This window comes from Neopelma chrysocephalum, unplaced genomic scaffold (assembly GCF_003984885.1).
Source record: "Neopelma chrysocephalum unplaced genomic scaffold, ASM398488v2 Primary Assembly neopelma1_70, whole genome shotgun sequence".
Classification (NCBI taxonomy): Eukaryota; Metazoa; Chordata; class Aves; order Passeriformes; family Pipridae; genus Neopelma; species Neopelma chrysocephalum.
This window is the reverse complement of record NW_020897730.1, coordinates 9,653,557-9,677,000: the sequence shown is the minus strand read 5'-3', so window position 1 is coordinate 9,677,000 and position 23,444 is coordinate 9,653,557. Positions and strand designations below refer to the sequence as shown.

The 23,444-nt window shown below is 45.4% G+C and overlaps 1 protein-coding gene across 2 annotated transcripts; it reads right to left on the bottom strand.

Annotated features, from left to right (window-relative positions):
• Positions 1-1,814: 1,814 nt before the first annotated feature.
• KLHL6 (kelch like family member 6) lies at positions 1,815-23,257 on the bottom strand. 2 transcript variants are annotated; one of them, XM_027686122.1, is made up of 7 exons: positions 22,903-23,257; positions 18,042-18,207; positions 11,751-12,200; positions 9,416-9,653; positions 6,121-6,323; positions 5,001-5,214; positions 1,815-2,821 (listed from the first exon to the last, which is right to left on the bottom strand). In XM_027686122.1, the coding sequence occupies exons 1-7, from the start codon at positions 23,160-23,162 to the stop codon at positions 2,520-2,522; spliced, it is 1,833 nt and encodes a 610-aa protein (XP_027541923.1). In that variant the 5' UTR covers positions 23,163-23,257; the 3' UTR covers positions 1,815-2,519. The 2 variants fall into 2 exon arrangements, with proteins under 2 accessions (XP_027541923.1, XP_027541925.1); XM_027686124.1 differs by having other exon boundaries at positions 2,736-2,821; positions 5,005-5,214.
• Between the last annotated feature and the right edge of the window lie 187 nt (positions 23,258-23,444).

Below are 23,444 nucleotides of genomic sequence, written 5' to 3'. Positions count from 1 at the left end.
GATACTGTGTGTTCTTTGGATAGAAACCGTGACTGTGGCCATTCCCTGCCGGAGGGGGTTATGCATGACAGATGAGAGAGAGCCCTTGATAGGAAAAGGAAATTACAAGTTTCCCCGAAACTTGATTTCTGTTGTCTTCTGTTTCCAACCCCACCTCACTGCTGGTAACTGAGGGCCCAGCACTGCTGGTGCTTGCCATTTTTTCACAAGGCTTGTGATTTTTGGCGTCTGCATAAAACTACTGATCCTGGAGTTTTTTGTTTTTCAATATGCTCCGAGTCCTTCAGATTGCAACATGAATCCAAAACGTACAAAGAGCAGGGAGGCAAATAAACACAACATGCACTGCTATTAAAACGTCAGAATTTTTGAGCAACTCGTGAGTTAGGAGAGGAAAAGGAGCCAAGCTGTGATTGTGCTGTCTCGTGTTTGTCAGTGAGGGATGTTTTGGCTCCTGCTTGCCCAAGGTCTGCAGATGTGGCTGGGAAACCACCACAGAAGAGACAAGAGGTTGTTTTCTGCCTCTGATATGTAGAGTTAAGAATTCATTTATTTTGACAACTCTTTTCCAACTCAGTGGTTTGTTTTTCTCAAGAAAAAAATACAAGTTTTGCTATGGACATGAAAATCATCAACCAGTTCCTGAGGGCTACTGTTTTTTAGGATGATTCCCAGTAGGAAGAACTAGTCAGCCTCAGCAGCTACTATCATTCATCCATCTTCTCTGTCCCTGTAGACCAGCCAGTGCTGCTAACCACGTCAAAGGTGGTAACTGTTCTTCACAAAAACCTTTTGAAACAAAATACTCTTTTTAGAGGGTATTTCTTCATGCCTTCTGAAAAGCAGAGTGGGATGGGAGAATGTGGGCCAGCATGGAAGTGTGAGAAGTGCTCGCCCTGCAGAACGATAGGAATGTAAAGGTGGAAGGGGAGCAATTAAAAAGTAGTTGAAAATGGAAGGACTGTGGGAAAATCAGTGAAAGAAATGGGGGGATAGTCTGGAGTTACGGAAGTAAGTTCAAGGCATGGGGCAAGACACAGGATTTCTTGCAGTCTATCTGAAGGAAGGACAAAGTGGAGACCTCTTGTAGGGCTGCCACCTGCCCCAGGGGCTGTGTCTGCCTTGCTCAGCCTGCACCAGGTCTGCAGGCCCTGCTGTACCCCTGAGCACTCTGGTGTTACTGTGCTGAAATTCAGGAACTCATGTTTTTTTCTTAGCCCAACACGACAGAAATATTATTTTTAATACTGTAAAAGGCAAAGGAGACATTACAGAAAGGGAGGGAGAGAGGCTGGAAGGAGTCACTACTCTCTGCTTAGAGAGATTTGTTTTGCACAGTATTTTCTGTCTTGATTTAATAGTGGGTTGGCTCTTCCCAGCAACTAGGCAGGGGAGGAGGGACGGAATATGTTCCCAGTCTTTAGCCAAGAGTGTCCCAGAGTGTCCCGGGCATGACCTCCTCAATGTTTGTTTTTCTTTCCCTATAACTGACCCAGATGCTGGGACTTGAGACTCGGGCCCTCCTGGCCTGTTGAACATTTGCCCCTTCTGGTACTGCATGTGATGGTCTCAGGAATCAGGCTGGGAACAGTACCTGGAACTGTTTTTGTCTCCAGCAGATTGTTCTGTCCGATTGCATTCCAGGAAACCAAAACCCGTGAGAAAAATCCCGGGAGCGCACTGCCACCCAGTGGGGATGGAGGCAGGGATGGGCTCTGGACTCCTCTTGTGTGCAGCAATGGGGAGAGGAAAAGGCCTTTCGGGCAGAACAGTGACCAGCCCCAGAGCACAAGAAAAAGGAAACTAGGTTTTTGTTTGCTTTATTAGAAAACAGCTACAGTGAATGTTCAGTGGAACCAGATTAGGGTTCATTTACATTTGCAGCCTGTGCAGTCTCTGTCTTGGGAATGACAGCAAGGTTTGCAAACTGAGATGAATTTTTTTTGGTCATCCAGAATTGAAAAGCCAACAAAGTATCTTCAAGCAAACAAACAAACAAACAAACACACAAACCGGTTCAAACTTAATCTAATGTACCAACCACTGGAAAAAAAGCACAGCTTTGGAGGAAACGACGTTTCATCAAAGGTACAAATCTTTCATTCCAAAAAGCATCTTCTCTTTTACACTAGTTGGTGCAGCAAATCCAACTTAACACAATAAATAATTGAAAAAACACTGGGACCAGGCTGAGCCAGTTCAAGCACATTTCAGGGTAGATATACCTGGGAAGTAAATTTCCCACCTACACATCACATTTCTTCACCTGATTGGAGGTATTGTGTTGACAGGAGTAAAGTACAGCTGGTCCCTGGTTCTTCTGTGGGGGGAAGGAATTAAGATAATTTAAGGATATACTGTACAGAGGAAATGCAAGGGCTAAGCTTATATACAGATACTCCCCCGAGGCCCTGTGGAGGTGTTTCCCTCCACTGCTCCCTGCAGCTAAAAGCCATCCTCACTGCAGTCTGTGCCACGGGGACATGGAGCCACTGGGTTTCTTTGCAGTTCTCCTGCGGTCAGACAGAAACTGCCCCGGGCACAATCTTACGGATGTGGGTGTAAGACTTCCTGAGGGTAACACTCCCGTGATGAGACACCCCCCGGGGCAGGACACACTCCTCTGTCAGCTTCTGAGTTTCAGGGTCCCAGCAGAGCACTGTTGCAATGACTTCGTTCTTTTCATCTCGGCCCCCAGTGATAAACAGCTTGTTGTTGCAAGGAGAAATCCCACAACTGGCTCTCTCGTGGGTGAACTGAGTCACCAGGCACCATGTGTCTTCCTGGGGGCTGTAGGAGTAGAGGGCTTTCATTGCTCCACCTGGAGAGGAAATGGATATTTGCACTGGCCATTCCTGTAAGGGATTTTAATTAAACCATCCACTTCAACAGGGCTCTCTGTTCCTGGCATTCCTAAGAATGATTTCTGCCCCAAAGCCAAGAAAAAACAAGGTCACAGGATACTTTATTGTTTTGAAAGCCTGATCCGCAGAAGGCCACTTATTGTTCATAAGGCTGTGGAATTTAAGGCCAGAACAAACTGCTGTGATCATTCAGTGTGACCACAGTGCACCCAGAAACAGACCTTTCTCATACCTGGGGCTTCAGCTAAGGACACAGCTTCAGAAAAGTACAATCTTGTTTAAAAGAGCTTAGACTATGAAGGACCAGGTGTGGTAAGCCATCACTGTGAGAAATGGGTACAGGATTTTTCACTGACTCCTCAACTTCAGTGTCCATCTGTCCATCAAACCTCCTGCCTGGAGGGCTTTTTCAAAAGCCCCTTCCTTGTTTAGGGGTTTGGCAGACTGATCCAATAATCTTCTTATGGGTTTGTTAAACAGAGGGTGACCTTCAGTTTCTCTGTGTTTCCCAAATTCTTGAAAGTTTTTGTGCACTTTTTCAATTTTGCAGGATGTGTTTCTCTCAAAAAAATGGTCAATACCTTAATTATCAAGACAGGCTATGGAAATATATTCCCTCCTGAGACTGCCAACATTGAAATGGTTGTTATTCTGAAATTTGTAGGGACCGGATGTGTCTTCTGTAATAGCTGTACAGAATCACAAAATTGTTAAGTTGGAAAGGATCTCTGGAGATCATTCAGTCCAACTTCCCTGCCAAGGAAGGGTCACCTGGAGCAGGTGACACAGGAACACAGCCAGGTGGGTTTGGAATGTCTGCAAAGAGGGAGAATCCACAACCTCCCTGGGCAACTGTTCCAGTGCTCTGCCACCCTCCATGGAAAGAAGTTCTTCCTCATGTTGAGGTGGAACTTCTTTTGTTTTAATTTATGGCCACTGCTCCCTGTTTTGTCGCTGGACACCACTGAAAAGAAGCCTTGAAGCCACGGTCTTACTGATAAGGTGCAACAATGCCAGGGATCCTCCCTGCTGCCAAAATGAGCATTGATCTATTGTAGTTACAAAAAATGCTGGGTCTGATAATACTAGTCCAGTATTTGAGGGGTGATCAAGTCATTGTGAGGTGATTTAAACAAGTTTTATTTCCCACTTGGAGCTGACTGAAAACAGATGTTGTTAGATACAGTGATTCATCTGGCGGTAATTCATCGATCTGGGTAATTTGATGGCTTTGGATGGAGGAACCAAATGCTCCTTTATCTTTTAAACTTCAGGTGGAGCTGATTTCTGTCTCACTGAACTATATTTGGTTCTCAGATAGGTAAACAAGGTTTACTGGTGGATATCCCTGTCTTAAAGGTGCTGAATGAATGTAACTGGAATATCGTGTCTGTTTTTATCAGGAGTTTTATCAGCCAGCCCATAAGTCATGTGCCTTCTCTCTCTGTCTGTCATTCTGGACAAACAGGGTGAGGCCAGTTCCTGAGCTGAGGAGAAGCATGAGGTATTTATGTACATAAAAGTTGGAGGAACTTTTCAGAGCTCCTGTTTGGGAAACAAATGTTCCACTTTCCCTCTTTTGGATTTTCCAGCACCATCTGGAGATGTGTGCAGGCTCCCTTCCCCTTCGTAGTTCAGCTCACCACCACCAAACTCTTGTTCTTCCATCTTTGCATCCAGTTCTGGCAACTAACTGAAGTAACCCCAAGTGCAATCTAGTGAAGAGTTCTGGGTCTTTGGGTATCAGTGGCTCTGCTCTCATGACCTGCTTCCAGTGCTCTTAATCCTGCATAAATCCTGTATGCAGTGGGCTGTGTAATGCTGCTGGAGAGGAGAGGGGGCATGATGTAGCAGTGAAACCATGCCCTTGCTACTATGAACACACCTTTGGATGGCTTTAAGCTGTCTCTGGGCTAGCTCCAGCTTTCCAAGATACCTGCCACACGAACAGGCATTTTGACTTGGCGACTCTTTACTCCTGTCTGTGAAGGTGCCATATTCCCATCCCTCACTAAGCTCAGTGGGAAGAGCCACCCAACTATTTGATTACACTCCGCAGAGTTTGTGGGTAAAACTAAGACGTGGAAGGGAGCCCTGCTGTGTCTGGACAAGGAGAACCATTGGTGCTTCACTCACCCACCACATAAATGTGGTCACGGAAGCTGGCAGCGTTGATGCACTTGGCTTCCACCGGCATTGGCGCTTTCAGGCTCCACGTGTTGGTGGCAGGGTCGTAGCACTGGGTCTTGTCCGTCGCCAGCTTCCCGTTGGGCCCTCCTCCGATCACGTAGAGCCTCTTCTTGTAGCTTGCTGCTGCAAAGGAGCTCACATTGACCATGAGGGGAGCAGCCTGGGGACCATAAACATCGTTAGTAACCATCTGAAGGAGCCAGACTGACGTCTGTGGGGTGTGAGCCTGTGGAATTTGAAGTCAGACATCCGTTTTATGATATCCCTTTTTAAGCAGGGTTCAGAAGATGACGTTGCTAGGGATAAGGTGGAAGTATTCAGCTTTTTCTTAAGACTGCAGAAACCCTTAAAAATATACGTTCAGTTCAAATGCTGAAATTAAAATTACACGATCCACAATTGAAAAGCCAGGAAATGTCAGAAATACCCCAGATCTCCTTAACATACTTACGTATATTGAAAAGAAAATATGAAATTTGTTCATACTGATCTTTCTACTTGCAGCTGTGATTGTTAGATTCATCCACATTGCTCTGTGTAATCTAGAAACTGGGGGTTGTATCTGCCGTTACAATGCCCAGTTTCATTACTGTCATGGATTAATTGGCTGCCTAATTCTCTCATCTCTTTGCTTGAAGGACAGTTAATAGAACTGGGGTTTTTTCCTGTTTACCTTGAGACCTTTACTTTCAGCTTAAATGCACCATATATAATGCACAGGTTGATATACACATTTTATATACATAATGTAACAGAGAGTAGTTTTGAGCCTGTGCTCTGGTTCGTGTGTACTATACTCATACTCACTGATTTCTGGACTACTAGCTTTAAAAGCCAACAAAGAAAAGTTAGGCATTAGATGTCTCACAGGCAACAACTGACCAGTGATCCAGGGATTTTTACTTTCTGAAGGATATGCATTTCTACAGAAAAAAATACTTAGGGTCTTTATAGACCAGAAATACTTAAAAGAATTGTACAAGACGATTTCTATGATTCCAAACCCAAACATTTTCTGAATAAAATGTTCCAAATGAGTAAAATGTTATGTGATGCAGCATCTTACCTCTGACCAGCAGTTATGAAAGGGATCATAAGCTTCCATGCTGTTGATTCTCTGCATGCCATCAAAGCCACCAATGACATATACTTTGCCACCCAGCACTGCCATTTTATGCCTCCATCTCCCAATATTTAGGTACTCAATTTGTATCCATTTGTTGATGGAGGCGTTGTATTTCCAGACATCATGCTTTGTTTCTTTGCCACCTGCAGTGTACATGACGCGTGTAAATATGATAGAATAGCTTGTATTTACTCAAATCTCCAACATGTTTAAATTTAAATATGTTCTCTCTCAACAGAAAGTAAGTAACTTTTACTTATTATTAACTTCTTAATTAACTACACCAATGACCTGGCCCGTTTTAGCAGAAGAAAATTTCTGAATTTAGTTTACTTAATGGTAAAGGAAACTCTGAATAATTTCCACAGCCAAATATTCAGTAAAGATAAATCACTGTTTCTCACTTTACCAGACCACAACCATTTTCATTTCAAAACCGAGTGCACAACCAACCACACACAGCGTGGTGATGTGCAGGAGATTTCTGTGCACCACCAGGGCTTTGCAGAATGCAGCAAACAAATAATAAACAAACATGACTTCCACAAGACAGGGGAGGATGCTGCAGCCAAATCCCTCAAAGACAGGCCTGCACTGGGGAACTGCCACTCTGTGCTGGGTGGATCCAGCCAGCCCCGTGGTTTGCATCGTAAAGCAAAAGACCTGACTCTGAACTCCTACCAGCAGTAGACCTGCATGACCTGTTGGAAGTTTTACTATTCAACCATAGGACCATATGGCTGGGATCTCATTTTTGTATCTCTCCTTCTGGTCTCTTTCTCTACAGACTTGGATTTGCTTCATATTTTTAGCTCAGAGATCAGAACTGGATCCTGCACACTCATTCTAGAGCTGACTTGCAAGTGAGAGCAGTGTTTTAAACGAGCACTTTTGTTTGCCTGCAGTTTCTGGTGTAACTGTAATACAAACGGATCTAGTTAAGCCTGAAACCACATTTACAGACTGAGTAGCTTATTCCGTCATCTGCAACCTGATTAAACATTTGCTTCACTGGTGAATATACTGAAAAGAGAATTCATATTCTATTGAGAAAGTGTCTGCCTTCATTGGTATTCTGTACTGCAGCCAGATCACTGCAAACTGATGGAGCCTATCTCTGGGCCAAATAGCAGATTGAATGGGAGATAATTAGCATGCTAGAAAGAGTCGTTTGTAATGCTTTTGTCTCAGTATTTTTCACATGTATGTGTTGAATTTTATTTGCACTCAAATAGCTGAAGTGGCTGAAGGGTCTGAATGCAGCATTCATGGGTACAATGGGGCTGAGAGACTGCAGGTGTTCCCCTTAGTCTCCCTAGAAATTTCCCTTTGACTTGTGCTTTCCTGCACAGGCTGAAACTCTGTTAGGACCCTGAGCTGGGCCAGTGCGTGAATTTACTGCACATCAGGGGGACAGGGAGAGAATTGGAGGTTTATTTTATTTCTGTTCTTTCTCTAGACAACAGTTCTTTCTAATTTGAGGAGGAATTGTAACTACATTAGTAAAAGTAACAGAATGGTGAATTATAATTCATGTCATTTTTTGTTATGCTACAAATGTAGTATTTCAGGTCATCCAGTCAAAGCATTTAAACTGTTTGGGAGAAATCATTGATCTAAAAGTAGTCACAGTCTTGTGGAAAGGAATTTCCTATTGTTCAGATGCTAGAAGGGCAGGGAAGACTCCAGACCGTACCAAGACACCGAGGGAAATGAGCACATGGGAAGGGAGATCAAGTTAGAAAAGATGCAAGTCAAGTTAGAGAAGAAGCAAGTTACAGGAGGTGAAAGAAAGAAAACAAGAGTAAAAGGACATGCGGGAAGGACCAGATGCTTAATTGGGATTGAGACACTAATAATGTGGTTTAGCTAGAAGAAAACTGCTAATGGCTTTGGTCCACTCAGCCTTTTATTTGGGTGGGAAAGGCAAAAAGGAGAAAGGCAAAGAGAGAATAGAGAGAGAGAGTCAAAGATATGAAATTAAGCAGAGAAGGAGGAAAGAGAACCTGTGAGAATAGAAACAAAGGGAAAGCCAGCTTAGACTCACCAAAGCAAGGAATATGTTAGCCTGGCCTGGAGGGAGCCTGGATAGGCCATCAAAGAAAAGTGGAGAAGATACACTGGAAAAGATGTCAGGAATAAAAGGATGCAAAAAGCATGTAACCTTCAAAAAGAGGAAATGGTAGGAGATTAAAGGCAAATGGAAAAGAAACCTCCCAACTCAAGGGTGTGAGTGTGAGGGATATTCCCTAGCTGGGATGTTTGACTTAGGTTTCTCTCTACAGCTAACTTTTAACAGAGGGACTGATCCCAGATTTAAAAGAAACTCTCTATAGTGGGCTGAAAGGAAAAACCTCTTTTATTTGTAACTAGGGAAGGAATAAACTAATTCATATCACAGGATAAAGATTTAGTAAACTTTAAATTGGAATGAAGTATCAAAAATTTGTGGATTCCGAAAAAAAGGAATGTGATGGAAGGCTGTGGACCCGTATTCATACTTAAGCAAAGCATTCAGACTTTGGCCCTCCCTCCTCCATTCTACTCTCCTGTTTTAAGGGAGTGTAGAATTTGGTGGTTGATTTTGCAGAAAAAAAGGTATTCTACCCATGGAGGCCCTGCTCTGTAACGTGACAGTGATGAAAAGCATGCTGTCACTTTTCCTCTGGAAAGCAGAACAAGATCATCAGACTTGTTTTTGACAGGCCACCAAAAACAGCTGTCAAACTGACTAGCAAGCTTGAGTTTAACATTTTTGATTGTCAAAGTAAAATCTTTGTAGCTCCAGGATCAAACCTCTGTGTGGAGCTCAACTGTATTTGTGTGGGAAGTTAAATAGGGTTTTGCTTATGCATGTGGAGCTGCAAATGGACAGGTCACAGAGGATATTGGAGCAATTCTTCTTCATTTTGTATTTGATAAACTGTTCCCCAGAGCCCTTATGTGACCACGGTCACTGAGAGTTTAGGGTCACTGAGTGTTTAGGGTGCTGCTTCACAAGTACCCATGCATATAGACTAATATTGCTTAAAAAGGAATCCTGTGCTAAAATCAGAGCTAGGCAGTGTCCTCACACATTCAGTGCTCTCTGGAGCCTGTTCAAAGCCAAAGCATTTGGAATACCTGTAGTGCTTAATTTTCCTAAAGCTGCCTCAGGCATGGTCTCGATAAAAGCTGGAAATAACTGTGAGAACCCTCTGCTCCCCTCTTGCACTCCCAGTGTCTTGTTCCTTACCCGATATGTAGACTTCGTTTTTTAGGGTAATGCATGCAAACTCCACCCATTTTTTATTCTCATTCTCCGGCTCCTGCTCTGTGATTGGTAATTTTGCCACTTCCAGGCGGCTTCGCCTCAAAGGATCCAGGCAAGTCACTTCTGCTACAAACTTCTCATCTTTTGTACAGCCCCCTATGATCATAAACACCTCAGACTGGAACTCGTGCATCCTGGGCTTGGTCCTTTCTGTAATAATCTAAATGCAAGTGAGACAGAGTGAGTACACAGGGCACTTACACCTACAATTACAGAAAGGTCTGGTGACCTTTTTTCTGATTACCTGTTCTGCAAATCACAACAAATTTACATCAGCTCAACCAATTATCCAGTGCCTTCTAAGCTGAAATCCTGGAAAGCATCCTAGAAGCTTTCAGTAGAAGTTGCTGTATCCTCCTTTCAGCAGGATTTTTCCAACTCTGGGCTTAGTTACTTTTGCCTATCAACTAGGATCCTTTTGGGAATTCCCAGGGTGGCACCAAGAGATATGAAGGTGAGCAGTGGTCCCAAGGCTGGGTGCATGGTAGGCAGCTAAAAAGGACAGATTTTATTTGCTGCTGATAGAGTGAGGGCAAGGTAGGAAGGCCCCAAGGTTTGTGTATGCCCTGGGGAGCTTGGAGAGAGCGAGGCTGCAGTTAGTGCTACCAGAAAATAAGTGCTCTCATTATTTGTCCTGAAGAGCTATGTTAGAGTGTCAAAGCAATGACAGTTCTCAACTGTGGAGGTGGGTTTTTTTATTTGTTTCTTTGTGTATAAGCTTTTATTTCAAGCCAAAATTAGAAGATTTATTTAAAGCCAGCACCAGGCTCTGAAACATGGTTAGCTCTAATTTACTGCCTGCCAGCTCAGTTTATTGACCAGGTCTTTGTTTCAGGGACACTGGAAAAAGTCACTTCCCAGGTAGATGTTCACCAGGAGCAAAGAATGCAGGGGATGCTTGGAAACTTGTGTTCTGCTTGGAGGACATACTTGCAAGGAAGACCCACAAGTTAAATGCTGTGCCAGGAGGCAGCTTGCTTCAAGTTTTGCTTCTCATTCTACTTTTAACATGTTTCTATAAATTGGCATAATTTATCTACTTTAAAAAATATTATTTACACAGACATGAATCTTGTATTTGGACTATGTTTAGAGAATTATTAGGCAAATTTTTTTAAACATCTGTCCCAGAACTTGCCAGGTTTCAGGGCTCTGTTCTAACCTGTCTGCCACCACTGCCAGGCGTCAGCCAGCCCGGGGGAGGGCAGCTGGCAGCGGCTGGCCCTTTGAAGATGAGTGTAATGAGTGTTCAGCCCGGGGCAACATTCCCTTTATCTATCCCACGTGGACCTGAGAGCAGTGCTGAGTGGGACAAGGCTTCCTCGAGGAGTTCCCCCCAGACTGGCTGGCACTGCCCCAGGTCACTGTGTACTGTCTTACGCAGTCACTGGCACAAAACGCCCTTGGTTTCTCCCCCCATGCCAGTGACACATCCACTGTTAGTGATGGGTCCACAACGTGCTCCTGAGGCCTCCTGCCCTCCTCTGACTCTCTGACTGAGGAGGCACACACATTTCCTCACACACTCACATACTTTGCTCCTGTTGTGAAATCTGATCTTTTGGTTGCCCTCCTCTCTACCCCATGTTCTGGGCAAGGAAATGTGACTGATAGCTAACTTTCCAAAGAGGACAGACAACTGAAGAACTGGAGATCCACCACAGCCTGCTTTGAGCAGGTGGGACAGGACTCGACTGGATGTCAAGATGAACCTGTGTCTTTGGGTGCAGGGAGCTCTGCAAATGGCACATAGACAGACCTCTCCTCTGGAAGAGACCGTCTTCTTCACAGGAGATTCTCTCTTTATGAAACATTTTCTCCCATGAGTAACAGGTGGACATGTTACATATTCACATTTGAAAGAATCATTACAGATTGCGGCACAGTTTAGTGGGAAAATTATTCTTCTTTTCTTTGGCTTGAAGTAACAGCTGAGAGGGTGAGGTGTCAGGAGTAACTAGGGAGGTCACCTGGGGTCTTTGTTTAGCTGAGCAAGAGTGTGTAAGAAGGGTCGAGCTCAGATGTTCATAAACAGGAAGATGTACACTGTTTTAAAACAACCCTCCAAAAGCTTCTAAACCTCTAAGTCAGCAGGATGAATTGTGAGGCCCATCTTGACTTTTCAGTAGCACCAGTTAGTGAAATTTCAGTACTAGTACCTTTTTCTGCCCCATGGTACTGCTCCTTCCAATGGGATTTTTGAGCTGAAGCATGAGACACTTAGAAAGAGTGGCCAACACCTTCCTGTTTTACTCACCTCATTGCCTGACAGATGGTACATTCTTGCTTCCTGGAGCAAAGGAAAGACATCTGGACACTGTCTAATGAGTTGATCGGCTTCAACAGTCTCTACGAAGTACCAAGGGTCCAGGAGGGGCAGCCGGACATTCTCCAGCACGTACGGCAGGAGGGAAAACCTTTCCGACTCCTTGTAGCGCACCCAGTTCATCACGGTTTCGAACACCTGGGCCTCCTCCGTGACGTACAGGTCATCACTCTTGAGCGTGCTGCACAGGATGTCGGCCGGCAGCTCCAGGAACTCCTCGTAGTTCAGGACCTGGGTGAAGTTCTGGATGATGTAGTTCTGCACTTGTTGTTTCAGGCTGTGCAGGGAGTGGGCATCAGCCAGCCTCAGGATGCCAACGCAGTTCTCTGGCTGGAGGGCCTCGGTGAGAAAACTGGCACAAGCATCCACCATGCGAAGGAACTGTGGGCAGAAAAAGCATGTGTAAGGCCAGAGTGGTTACTGTCTGACTGTATCATTGGAAAGCTATGAAGTTCGGGGCTGGGTCCCAACCACCCATGCTCTACATGAGGCCAGGTATCTCCCAGTCTGCAGTCTGAAATGAGAATTTCTTCCTCCCTCTGTTTTTTCTCCCTCTGCATCCATATTGCTCCTTTTTCCTCTTGCAGGATGCAGAGGACCTGTGAGAGTCATGAATTTTATTTATTTCACAAGAGGGTTTTCTAACATTGATCCATGAGATCTCAAAGCACTGGCAATCATGGAGATGAGCACAGATAAGGTCCCCAGGCTCCCAATGTACTTACCCTGCTTCATCTTGCAGATCTGCTTTATCAGCCCAGACCAACTAGAACGGAGTCTGGTTGTGGAGTGCAGGTGGCTCCACTGTCTGCATTTGTGTTCCCACCATCAAAACTCCGAATGTGTTTGTGGTCTAGTGAGAGTGGTGGAAAATGAGTGCTGAGGTCTGGGAGGTTTGGACCAGAGTGCTGCCCCCAAAGAGGGCATAGGCAGCTGTCCTGAACTGGGGTCAGAGGCAGGAAGAAATTGGCCATCAGCAAATCTTTGAGTTGGCTGATAGCCAGGGTTGTCTGGCAAGAGTGTTGTTGGGGGGGGTCCTTTGGAGGTTCTAGTGACCTTTGTTTTCCTAGTCATCGCCACTGGCTGAATAAATACGGATGTGCATTTTACACAGAGTCCGCTTAATGGAAGTACTGGCTGTGTTTGCATTCAATGGGGCAGCACAACCACTCTCATGAATTTCCTTGGCACAATAACCCCACCTGAGGGTCCCAAATGTGCAGATCCTGGGCCACAGATGTCTGTGGGGCATTTGCCATGAACCATGATCTGAGCTGGATTGCTAGTTATTAATTAGGAATTGGGAAACAATTTTGAGTAGAACTGATAAGTTACAGTGCTTCATCCTGGATTTTCCATCACCTCTGTGACATCAGATATGGGTACAGCATCAATACTTCGTGCTGGTTTTGTCAGTGAACAGTGCAAACAGCAAATACACCGAGACGAGTCAGAGCTGATGCTCTGCATTTCCATCCAGGCTTTTTGGGTCTTCTTTCCATCCAGTGTCAGCAAGCAAACTATTTTAACTCGTTCTGTCTCACTGGGGAAAATTGCACAACAGTAATTTAGGGGCAAGAGGAAGTGAAACATTTTTGAACCCTGTAGTATGTAGATTTGTTTCAGTAATTAAAGTAGAATCTTCCAGACCAGTCGCTGTCGTGTTGACACATTTAGACTGTTTATCAGAGCTGAGCGATCGCAGACGCTGTGTACAGACTGCCTGGTTCCTGTTTTACATTTAGATGTGGTCAAGAGTTTAGAGAAATGCAACTGGCTGATGAGCAGGGGTATGTGAGGTCTCAGAATGTGTTGTGATATAAATACACTGGTGGCACGCGGGGGCACCGCGGTGGAGCTCGGTGAGCCTTCGGTGCCCGTTCTCTGTGCTAGCACAAGGCAAGCACTTTGAACTCACCAGTGCCCTTCCCTGAGGATCTACCACCAGGTAATCCTCAGGCCTGAGGCAGGTTAAGCATTGGCCTTATTAAGCTTATTAGATGTGAAGCATTAGCAGTTGTCAGTAATGAGACACAAAGAAAACAAACCTAGGATTTGCCAAGGTCACTCATCAAGTCATCCACAAGTCTGGGAATAGACCCCAAAACAATGTTCTCACCAGCCTATAGCAAACCACTGTAAAGTGCTCTAATTATTTACACAAGGCTTGTTAAGAGCCATACCCAGGAGGTGACAACAGAGGGTTTTCTCCCGGGAGGTGCACACAGCCAGCAGGCCCCACTAACCACTCTGGGGAGCTGCTTGTGGCCAGGCAAATGCAGAACTGTGAGGTGTGGGTGCGAGAAACAGCCACGCTGAGGACTTAACTAGGGAGGCTGGACTGCTTGGGAGCATGTCAAGGCAGGACTTTCCGTGGCTGCTGCTCCTCATCTCTGTGCTGCACTGTCTCCCCACCCCTCCTCTTCATTTAGAGAAAAAATTCCCCCTAAAACTCCCCCAAAACTTGCTGGGCATACATCAGTCAGTCCCAGGAGAGCAGGTGACTCAAGAGAGCACCAGAAAGAAGACACCTCTAAAACTCTGCTTCATCTGCTCTGATTAGTCTGCAGAGCTCTGAATTTTCTTCTTGCCTTCTATGAGTACCCCTCCTAATGCCACCCCAGGCACTTGAAAAGCCCTGTTCCCTGGGAACAGTTTCTACAATAAGTGTCTTTCTCCTAATACCCATTTGAATCCAGGTTCTTACTTGCTAGAGACATCCCATATGCTTACTTGGCCTTCCCTCTGAATAATAGAATTTATTCTCCCCATTTAAGTCCTTGCTTGTCCCAGCTTTGATTCAATGGTCTAGTGTAAGCAGTGCCAGCAGCCCTGCCTCCTGCTAGAACCCCTAGAAAGGGAAGGGAACGGTGGCTAAAAGGGCTCTTATTCATAATCCCTCTCTGTATGCAGGACACTTCGGGGTCAGATCCTGCCCCCTGCAGCTGCGGGGCCCCCAAACACCCGCTCTGCTGTGGCTGCAGGGACAGCACGTCCCCGCTCAGCAGTGACACCTGAGCCCCATGGCCACTCGAGGGGCACAGCCACCCTGGCTGACGGCTTTCTGAGCCCGGAGCCCATCTCCAAAGCCCTTCCTTAGAGAGTCGTGCCCTCTGGTCTGGCAGGGCCAGCACTGCACGGTGGCTGTGCTGCTGCTGGCACTGTCCTGTGACAGCCACCCTGGCTCTTCACTGCTGACTGGCAGCAGGGTAGTTGTCAGATATTGATAAGGTGTTTTCTTTAGAGTGTCTTGTTCATGGAAAGTGGATTAACAGAGGGATGAGAGGTACTTTGGGAGCCAGTAAGGCCATCAGGCACATCAGGCTGGTGGTGCTTCAGCTGTGCCCTGAGGGCAGAGCAGACCTGCTCTGCTTAGAGGAGGGAGTTAGAGGACTTCCTCCAGTGTTCCCTCTGCATATGGCTTTTCCATGGCAGTGGGCATCACAGCCCTTGGCAACAGTACTGTTTCTTTTTCATCTGCTCAGGAACTTGCTTTCCTCCCACCGTCTCTTTGCTTCCACCACAGCAGCTGATGTGGCCCCTCACCCAAACCCTGCTGAGGGAGCGGGGTAACACAGAGGTTCCTGGAGGGGCAGGAGGGGTGCAGACAGGTCTGAAGGTTGATGTTGAGTTATGGTGGGGGAAGCAGAGCTCTCTGCCATGGCCCTGAGAAGCAGCTGATATCTTGGCCCTACCCAGAGGTGAAAGGATGAGCAGCTCTGCAGGCAGTGTAGGTGGCAGAGGGTGTTGGGCTGATCGAGGGTGGGCACCAGCCTTGCAAGCACCGTGGCTGGGCAGCCGCCAGCCCACACAGAGGAGGTGACTACTGAACTCGTGTTGCAACTCTGCTTTAGGTGGAAAAAATTTGTCTGGGTCACTTGAGGGTGAGGCTTAGCTGTTCAGTGGCTCCCTGTTCCATACCCTTCACCTGCTTCCCCCAGGAGGAAAGCACACTGCAGCAGGGATATCTGCTTTATCCAAACAACCTTCCACCCCTTCCTGCTGTCAGTTCTGGCTGCATTTGGTCAAAACTTATTGAAAGGGCATAAGGGAAGGCATAATTACGTAAAACTTTTTCAAAAATAGTTTCTAGAGAAAAGAGGATTATCTATATTGGAATATCTAGAACTGTGCAAGTTATTTCTTCTTTGGTTCATTGCCAAGTCTGTGAAATTAAAAACAGGCACTACCACAAGTTGTTGCTAGTCAGATAACAGGGTTCTATTTCGAATTTGGATTTTTCACGTCTCATTAATTGGAAAGAATTTCCCAAACAAAAATGTGACAATAAATAATCTTCTCAGCTGTCAATATACTGAAATTAAACATTTGATTCTTTCAACTCACTCTTTGTTCTTCAGCATAAATAGCACAGACAAGCTGGCAGAACACAAGTTCTGCCAGCTTGATTTAGTAGATTACTAAAGATTTAGTAGTTACTAAATCTTTTTTACACAAAACACATTTTCAGCCCAAACCCTCACGTTTATAACATGAGGTTTTAAGGCCTTATAAATCTTGATAGCATCCAAGATGATTGCAGTAAGACTTGGGACTGCTGCTTTTAGTTGAACATTCCTGGTTTTCTAAGTTTTTCTAGTTTTTTTCTAGTTTACTCTCCTTACTTATGGCACCCTAATGATTTTATCATTAGCCTAACAGGGTTTCATAGTTTTCTTAAAGCACCAGCCTTGGGAATCAAATTTACTCTTAATTTTAATGAAAAATAGGGAAGAGAAATGAGAAAACATAAGTTTATACTTTTGATAGTTTCAGAAGAAAAAAACCCCAAAAAACTGAGGAACGATCCTAAGGGAAAAAGGTTCAGAAGAAAACAAAAAACAAGACAGAAAAGTGTCCTGAAAATGAACTAAAAGTAACCATTGAATGCTACCAGTTGGCAGTGTTGGTCTGCTGAAAATGTCAGTGGGTTACTGCACTATGGGCCCAGACGACATTAAAGCTGCACCAACTTTGCCAAGTTACCTTGGGGAGCACTTTGGGATTACTTTCCCTTCTCTCCCCACAGCAAGTACCAGCTCCCACTACCCCAAAGGCCACAGGTTCATTGCACAGAATCCTAGAATCATTTAGGTTGGAAAAGACCTCTAAGATCATCAAGTCCAACCATTAACCCAGCTCTGCCAAGCCCACCAGTAAACCCTGTCCAAAGGTACCACATCCACATCTTTTAAATCACTCCAGGGGTGGTGACTCCACCACTGCCCTGGGCAGCCTGTTCCAGTGCTTGAGAACTCTTTCAGCGAAGAATTTTTTCTTAGTATCCAATCTAAACCTCCCCTGGTGCAACTTGAGATAATTTCCTCTTGTCCTATCGCTGTTTGCCTGGGAGAAAAGACTGACCCCACCAGGCTACAACCTTCTTTCAGGTAGTTGTAGAGAGCGATAAGGTCCACCCGAGCCTCCTTTTCTCCAAACTGAACCCCCCCCCCAGCTCCCTCAGCCACTCCTCATATGACTTGGGCTCTAGAAAGAAGAGTTCTAGAATTCCAGAGCAAAATTCCCATGTCAGATTCAAGAATCTGAAGTCCATAACGAACCACGATGATTATGGAGTTGGGTGTTTCTTGCCTTCCTTAGCGAGAGGACTGGGCACACACACACATTGGCACTGGGCAGCATCTGGTGGTTACAATTTGATGGCAATTTGCAGCTTAGGACCAGGGACTGCAATTTGTTAGACTCACAGGTGATTTACAGGACACGTGAATACCTCATGGACCAAGGGCTGAGTAATACTGCTCAAGTCTGGCTTCCCACAAGTCCCAGGTAGTGACTAAAACCCTTTACATCATGAGTTCACAAAGGAGGATGCTAACTTTGGCTGGGCAAGCCTCCATCCCCAATGCAGTGGAGAGGGAGAGGCGAAGTTACCTTCCTGCTCTGGCCAGCCATGCCAGCCACTGCCCACTAACTCTTCTGGGCTGGAGGGTGACCTGAACCTTGGGGAGCACGGGAGGCAGCACGTGGGAGCAGCTGTCGGAGGCAGAGCCTGGCTCTTGGCCAGTTTGTATGGCACCCAGCACAGCAGCATTCCAGTACGTGGCTGCCACTGCCTTTTTTTACCACAGTGTGCGTAAATATGAAGCAAAATGCTTCCAGAACCCAAGAAATCAGAGAAGTTTGCAGTGTGTTAACCAGGGTAAGACATGGTGTTGCCAGAGCAGCAAGACTGGATCAGTGCATTTGAGTTCTCTGTACCTGAAAGAGGCTGGCAGCTTCCAAGACTTTCTGTACGTTTTCCTTTGTGATGAGCATCTTGCTGGTGTAGGTGTAGTCCAAGAGTATATTCATGGTTTCTGCATCAACTCCTTTAAGTATGATCTTCTCTTCATATTTCTCTCTTAAATCATTGCAGAACATGGCCCTGAAAAGAAAGACATTTATCTTTTACTGCTTCCCAACCAGGATGAGGCATTCTAAAAACATTTGGTTATACAGATTTCAACACAGAATGCTCTGATTGCTTCATACTTTATGCAATTATTGCATAGAAACAAGGAAAATCTTTCTGTTGCTTTCATACCTCTGTACTCGTGAGTTTGATAAGGGTTACACACATGATGGATACATCCAAGCTGGACTCTACAGTAGCCCTAGGGCTCCATGGCAGAAAAAGCAGCTGGGACCTTCCTCGTGTTTGAACTGATGCTGTGGAGCAGTTGTGATGTCTCACCTGCTGGCCTCTTACAGGCTCTTTCTGTTTCTAGCACAGGTCCAGCTCATTAAGCCCCTGGCATTTTCCATACTACATTAACACTTGGATTTTTTCCCAATTAAGAGGCTGACTTTTCCTCTGCTAAATTTTGGAAGCTTTTGGTAGGATTGTAGAGTTGGTACCTCTTGACTAGAGAAGCACTTGAATAATCACGAATTGGAACTGCTGTTAGCCAGAAAGTGCAGTGATTTCATGCATGCTGATGCCACCTCTTCTTTGGTGGATAATATTGCATTTGAAAGGTGACCACCACACACACTTTTGGCTCTAGTCAGACTTCATGTGGGAGTCAGAAATTCTCCAAGAGCTGTTTAAATCCACTTTGCATTGTGACAGCAGCACAGCAAACACGCATCTTCCTCTGCATTTTCAACTCACAGATTTTTGCTTTTGCTTAGGATTTTGATCAGCCCCATCTTGTTCACTGCACTCAGAGAATGAGATGTCATGTCATTTGGAATCTGGCTCAACAGATAGAATTATTTGAGGCCACTTGTAACTGTGGTGAAAAACATGTGCAGATCTAAAGTGTAATTAGAAGCACTCTTTACCCTGCATACCAAGTCCTTCTTTATTAGTCATGTACAATGTTGACAGGACAGTGCAACCTGGAAGTGGCTGGAGGTCCCAACTCAGAGGCCATGCTTTTCTTGTAAAGAATAAAGCTGTCTGATTGACACATCTTACTGGAACCAAGATGTAAACAGGTTTTATTGCAAAGCAGTTAGGCATGGTGAATGGCAAATGGATGGAAGATACCAGCTGCTACTTGCTATAAGATTTACCTCAGCAGAAATTTTATTGCAACGTGTTAGTCATCTCAGTGTAAAAACTGCCTTTTGGATAAAGAGACCTAACATTATAGCAGGAAACTCAGGCAGAGAAGTTACTTGTAAGAAAAGTTGTTCAGCCAAAATTCTCATTTTCCCTCCACCCGTCTCAGCTCTTTAGAGATCTTTGGTTGACTGCTCTGTCCCATGGTCCAGGTTCTGCTGCCACTGAAATTAGAGTATTTCTAAGGCATTAAGACAAAATGCTCCTTAACTTCAGTGACCACAAGACTGGGATTCACTTTGCTTCTCTCCCTCTGGCAGTGTGGAATGATGTATGTGGGAGGCACATGGGCAGGTGGCCATTTGAAAGCAGCAGTCCTCAATACCCACTTCTCCCTGGGATGGGGGTTTCAGCACGGGGAGGGAGGTGTGCCCAGAGCAGCCGTTCAATTGCGCGGGATTGACGGGTGTCGGATGCTTCATCTGAGCGAGAAACAGGCCGGGGTAGGATGCAGGTGTTGTCTGCTCTTCTTCCTTTCATCTCTTAAACTGGTGCCTCCAGTCTTGTATTTAACCAGCCCTGTGAGGGAGGTGAGAGTCTCACTTCCGTCCCAGTGAGCCGGAGAGTTTGATGGGATCAGTTTGAGATCCCCGGTGCCTGTGCAAGGCTGCTCAGAAACCAGCCTGGGGATTGTGGTGGTGGCTTCCCACAGGGATCTGCTCAAAGTGCTGTCGCCTCTCCGTCTCCTGATCTTTGAAATGGTATTAGAGCTCCCATGAAACTGGGAGTGTGGACTCGTGTAACATGGCTGCAACCTGCAGAAATCACACACCTAAAGCACTGTGCTCTCCCACCAGTACTCCTCTCTAGAATGTGGCAGGGCTGAATAGGGCAGTGCTACATAGGAGCTGCCTCCTGTGACCTTCCATCTGCTCAAATGGAGTGAACCTAATTCCCACCCTGACCGGAGGAAACACCCAACACCAGGCTGATCAGGCTGAGCTTCTCTCCTAGGAATTAAAATGCTGCTTCTGAACCTTTCTGTATTTACCCTCAGGAGGCTCTAAATCCTTCAGATGTGGCTACTAATTTCATTGTCTGTTTCCCCAGTTCTTGTCCCTGTGTAATTCCAAACTACACCTTTGAATCAACATGTACTCTAAGAAATGCACATGAAGTGAGGGTCCAGCACCAAATTTAGAAGCCTAAAAATGGTAAATTCATAAAAAAACAGGGAGAAAGCTCAACAAAATCAATGGAGGACTGCAGTTTGTCAAGTACTTTTCAAGCATCCACCCACACTGGAGTGCCGGTGCTTGGAACTGTAAACCTGACTTCAAACAACCATGCTGGAGCTTGAGGATGCTCTGGAAAATATTGCTTCAACCTCTCCCAGCCCCATTCTCCCATTACCCTGCCCAGTGCAGGAGTAAAAAAACTACTGCTCTACCTTGGTCAGCTCATATTTCTTTTCTCTGCTTTATTACCATCATCCAGGCAAATGGAGAGTTAACGCTTTTATGTCTTCAGATGCAGGACATGTCACAGGAACTAGTGTATCTACTCCCAAGCAGTGCTGAAGAAAGGACTAGAAGTTGTTAGCTTGGTTTAACTGTGTTTCAGTCAGCTGCTGGGCATTGCCTGCACTGTGGCACCCAACTCTCAGGAAGGGGGTTGTGTAACTTACTGTTGCAGGGGAATGAAGCCTATGACTCACTGGGTCCCTTTGCTTTGCTCCTGTGCATGGCTGTTAGAGGTCCTGTAATGGCATGGGAAGCACTCATAAGAATAGTGGGATTTAAGCATTCCTTCCTTCTTTGGGCCCATGCAGCTTCTAGTGAATTATGGCAAGATGAATGAAGCTGCCTTGTGAGCAGCAGAACTAGTGAAGCTCAGTTCCCTGCAGCCTTGTGACCTCTTTTCCCTCTTCACAGTAAACTCAGCTTCCCCTTCCTGAGCCCTCCATTCTCCCTGGTCATTCCTCTCTCACACATTTTGTGTCCCTCCCAGGAAGCTCAGCTCTGTGTCTGGCTGAGCAGGGGCAGCGCGTGCTTTGGCTGGTTCAGGGCACTGTGTGTGTTGGCTGTCCAGGACACTGTGCTCCTCACCCAGCAGGGCACCGTGGGGCCCCAGTCCCAGCACCTTTCTTCTCCTAGCTGCAGGTTTCTGTCAAACTTGTGTGAACTTTGGTTTTAAGATTTCCATCCTCAGCCAAACATGACTGAAACCAACCCAAAGAGTCACGACAAGAGGCACTGACAGTGATGTAATAAATCTCGACTCTGTGGGAGACCAGGCCAAACAGAAGCACCCAGGGGGGCAGACCCTACACACGTGTGCAATTGCCTTGGGATGAGATGACCTCCAGCCAGGTATCTCACTTCTTTCCAAAGGACAGGCTGAAGCTCAGGGCTGAATGGAAAATGGGCCAATAACTGTTATCATAAAACTATCTTTTACCTGTGAAGTCCTTCTGATTGCAGCACTTTTGCTCATAATGGAATTGTGGGGTTTTTTCGAAGTATCATTATGATAATTCTGATTTTAATTTGTGCATCTGCTCTCTTTTCTGCACACAATGCTGGTAAGAAATATTTGGGCATCACTGCTTTTAGCTGTACATTTTCTCATAAGCAATAAATGTAGTCTCTCTGTAGAAATAATACCTGTCTCCAAATATTCACAGATACAATCTCTCTTCTAGATTATAAAAACAGAACTGTTCTTCCAGGCACTACCAGCAAAGCTTACCAGACTCCATTAAAATTAGCTTTCTGCTCATGTCACAAGTGGTCACAGGTTCTTTTTTTCTCATGTTTCCTCTGTAGCTATTCAGTCATCTGACCACTTTAGCAGTAAAAGAAAGAAAGAAAAAAAATCCCAGCCATGCAAATGTGATTGTTTAAATGATAGTGGAAAATCTGTGTTAAAACCGATACCGAGTTCCTCTGTGTGTCTAAAATTTGTCCTTGCTGGCCAGTTATCTCAGGTAGACTGCCTATTGTAGTGAAAGAATGAAAAATTCAAGAGGACCAGAAGGAGAGGGTGCAATGGTAAAATTGCTTTCAAGGAGATATTTCCCATTGCAGTTGATTTTCAGTAACCCTGGGACAGACGGAAAATTCCCTCTCTTTCCTCCCTAGCAATTTTATGCAATATATATTTTCACCCCAGAATGATAACAGAAAAATTAGCAAGTTCCACAAACCCACTCCTAGTTCAATAAAAATGCCCTGTGATCTGAATGGATATTCCTCTTTGCCTGGATTCCTAAAGGACAATACAAGAGGCTAAAGATATTTGGTTAAAACACCCTTTTCTCATCCATTTGTCTGCCAACATTCTCCATTTTTTTTTTGCGTGCTGGTATCGGAACTCCAGCAAATCCACAACCCTGGCACCTGCCTTATTTAAGTCTCCAACTTTAAAAAATGAGCGGAAAGATGTAAGGAATTAGAGGCTCACTGCAAATTTGCAGAGCTTAGCACCCAGTTTACATTCCTTGGAGATCTACAGTTCAAGTCTAAGAAGCAAAGTAAGTTTATTGGGTATGTTTGCTACAAGCCTTACCTGAAATAATTGCTTGCTGCAGCAAGGACCACTCGGTGACAGGAGAATTCCCTGCTGTCCACGCACAGGATGACATCCGTAAGGGAATTTTCAAGCCGAAGGTTCTCCAGGCCGTTTTGGAGCACCAGAGAGAGGCCCGTATCATCAAACTTGACCCTTTCGCTGCTCGAGACTTCCACCAGGTCCCCCATTTTTGTCAAGCACTCATTGTCCAAAGAGATCTCGGGCTCCTCAGAACTCTTCTCCAGCGTGTCCCCCATTTTCTGGCCAGCCCCGTCTCATTCTGTTGGTGCTTCAATCTAAAAAGGGCTCCCAAGCTTCAGACGAATCACACTGCAGAAGTTGGGCGGATTTCCTGTCCAGAGGTCTCTGCTTATCTATAGCTGTCACACACACATAACAGGAAGCCTTGCACTTTCTCATCCTGTTAACACAAACAAAGGGTGGCTTTTTTTCATCGATTTTCAGGCAGTATCAACATGTTTAGAAAGGACTTAAGATGCCTCTGCATGTGAGAAGATTACAAGTGACAGGGAAGGCCT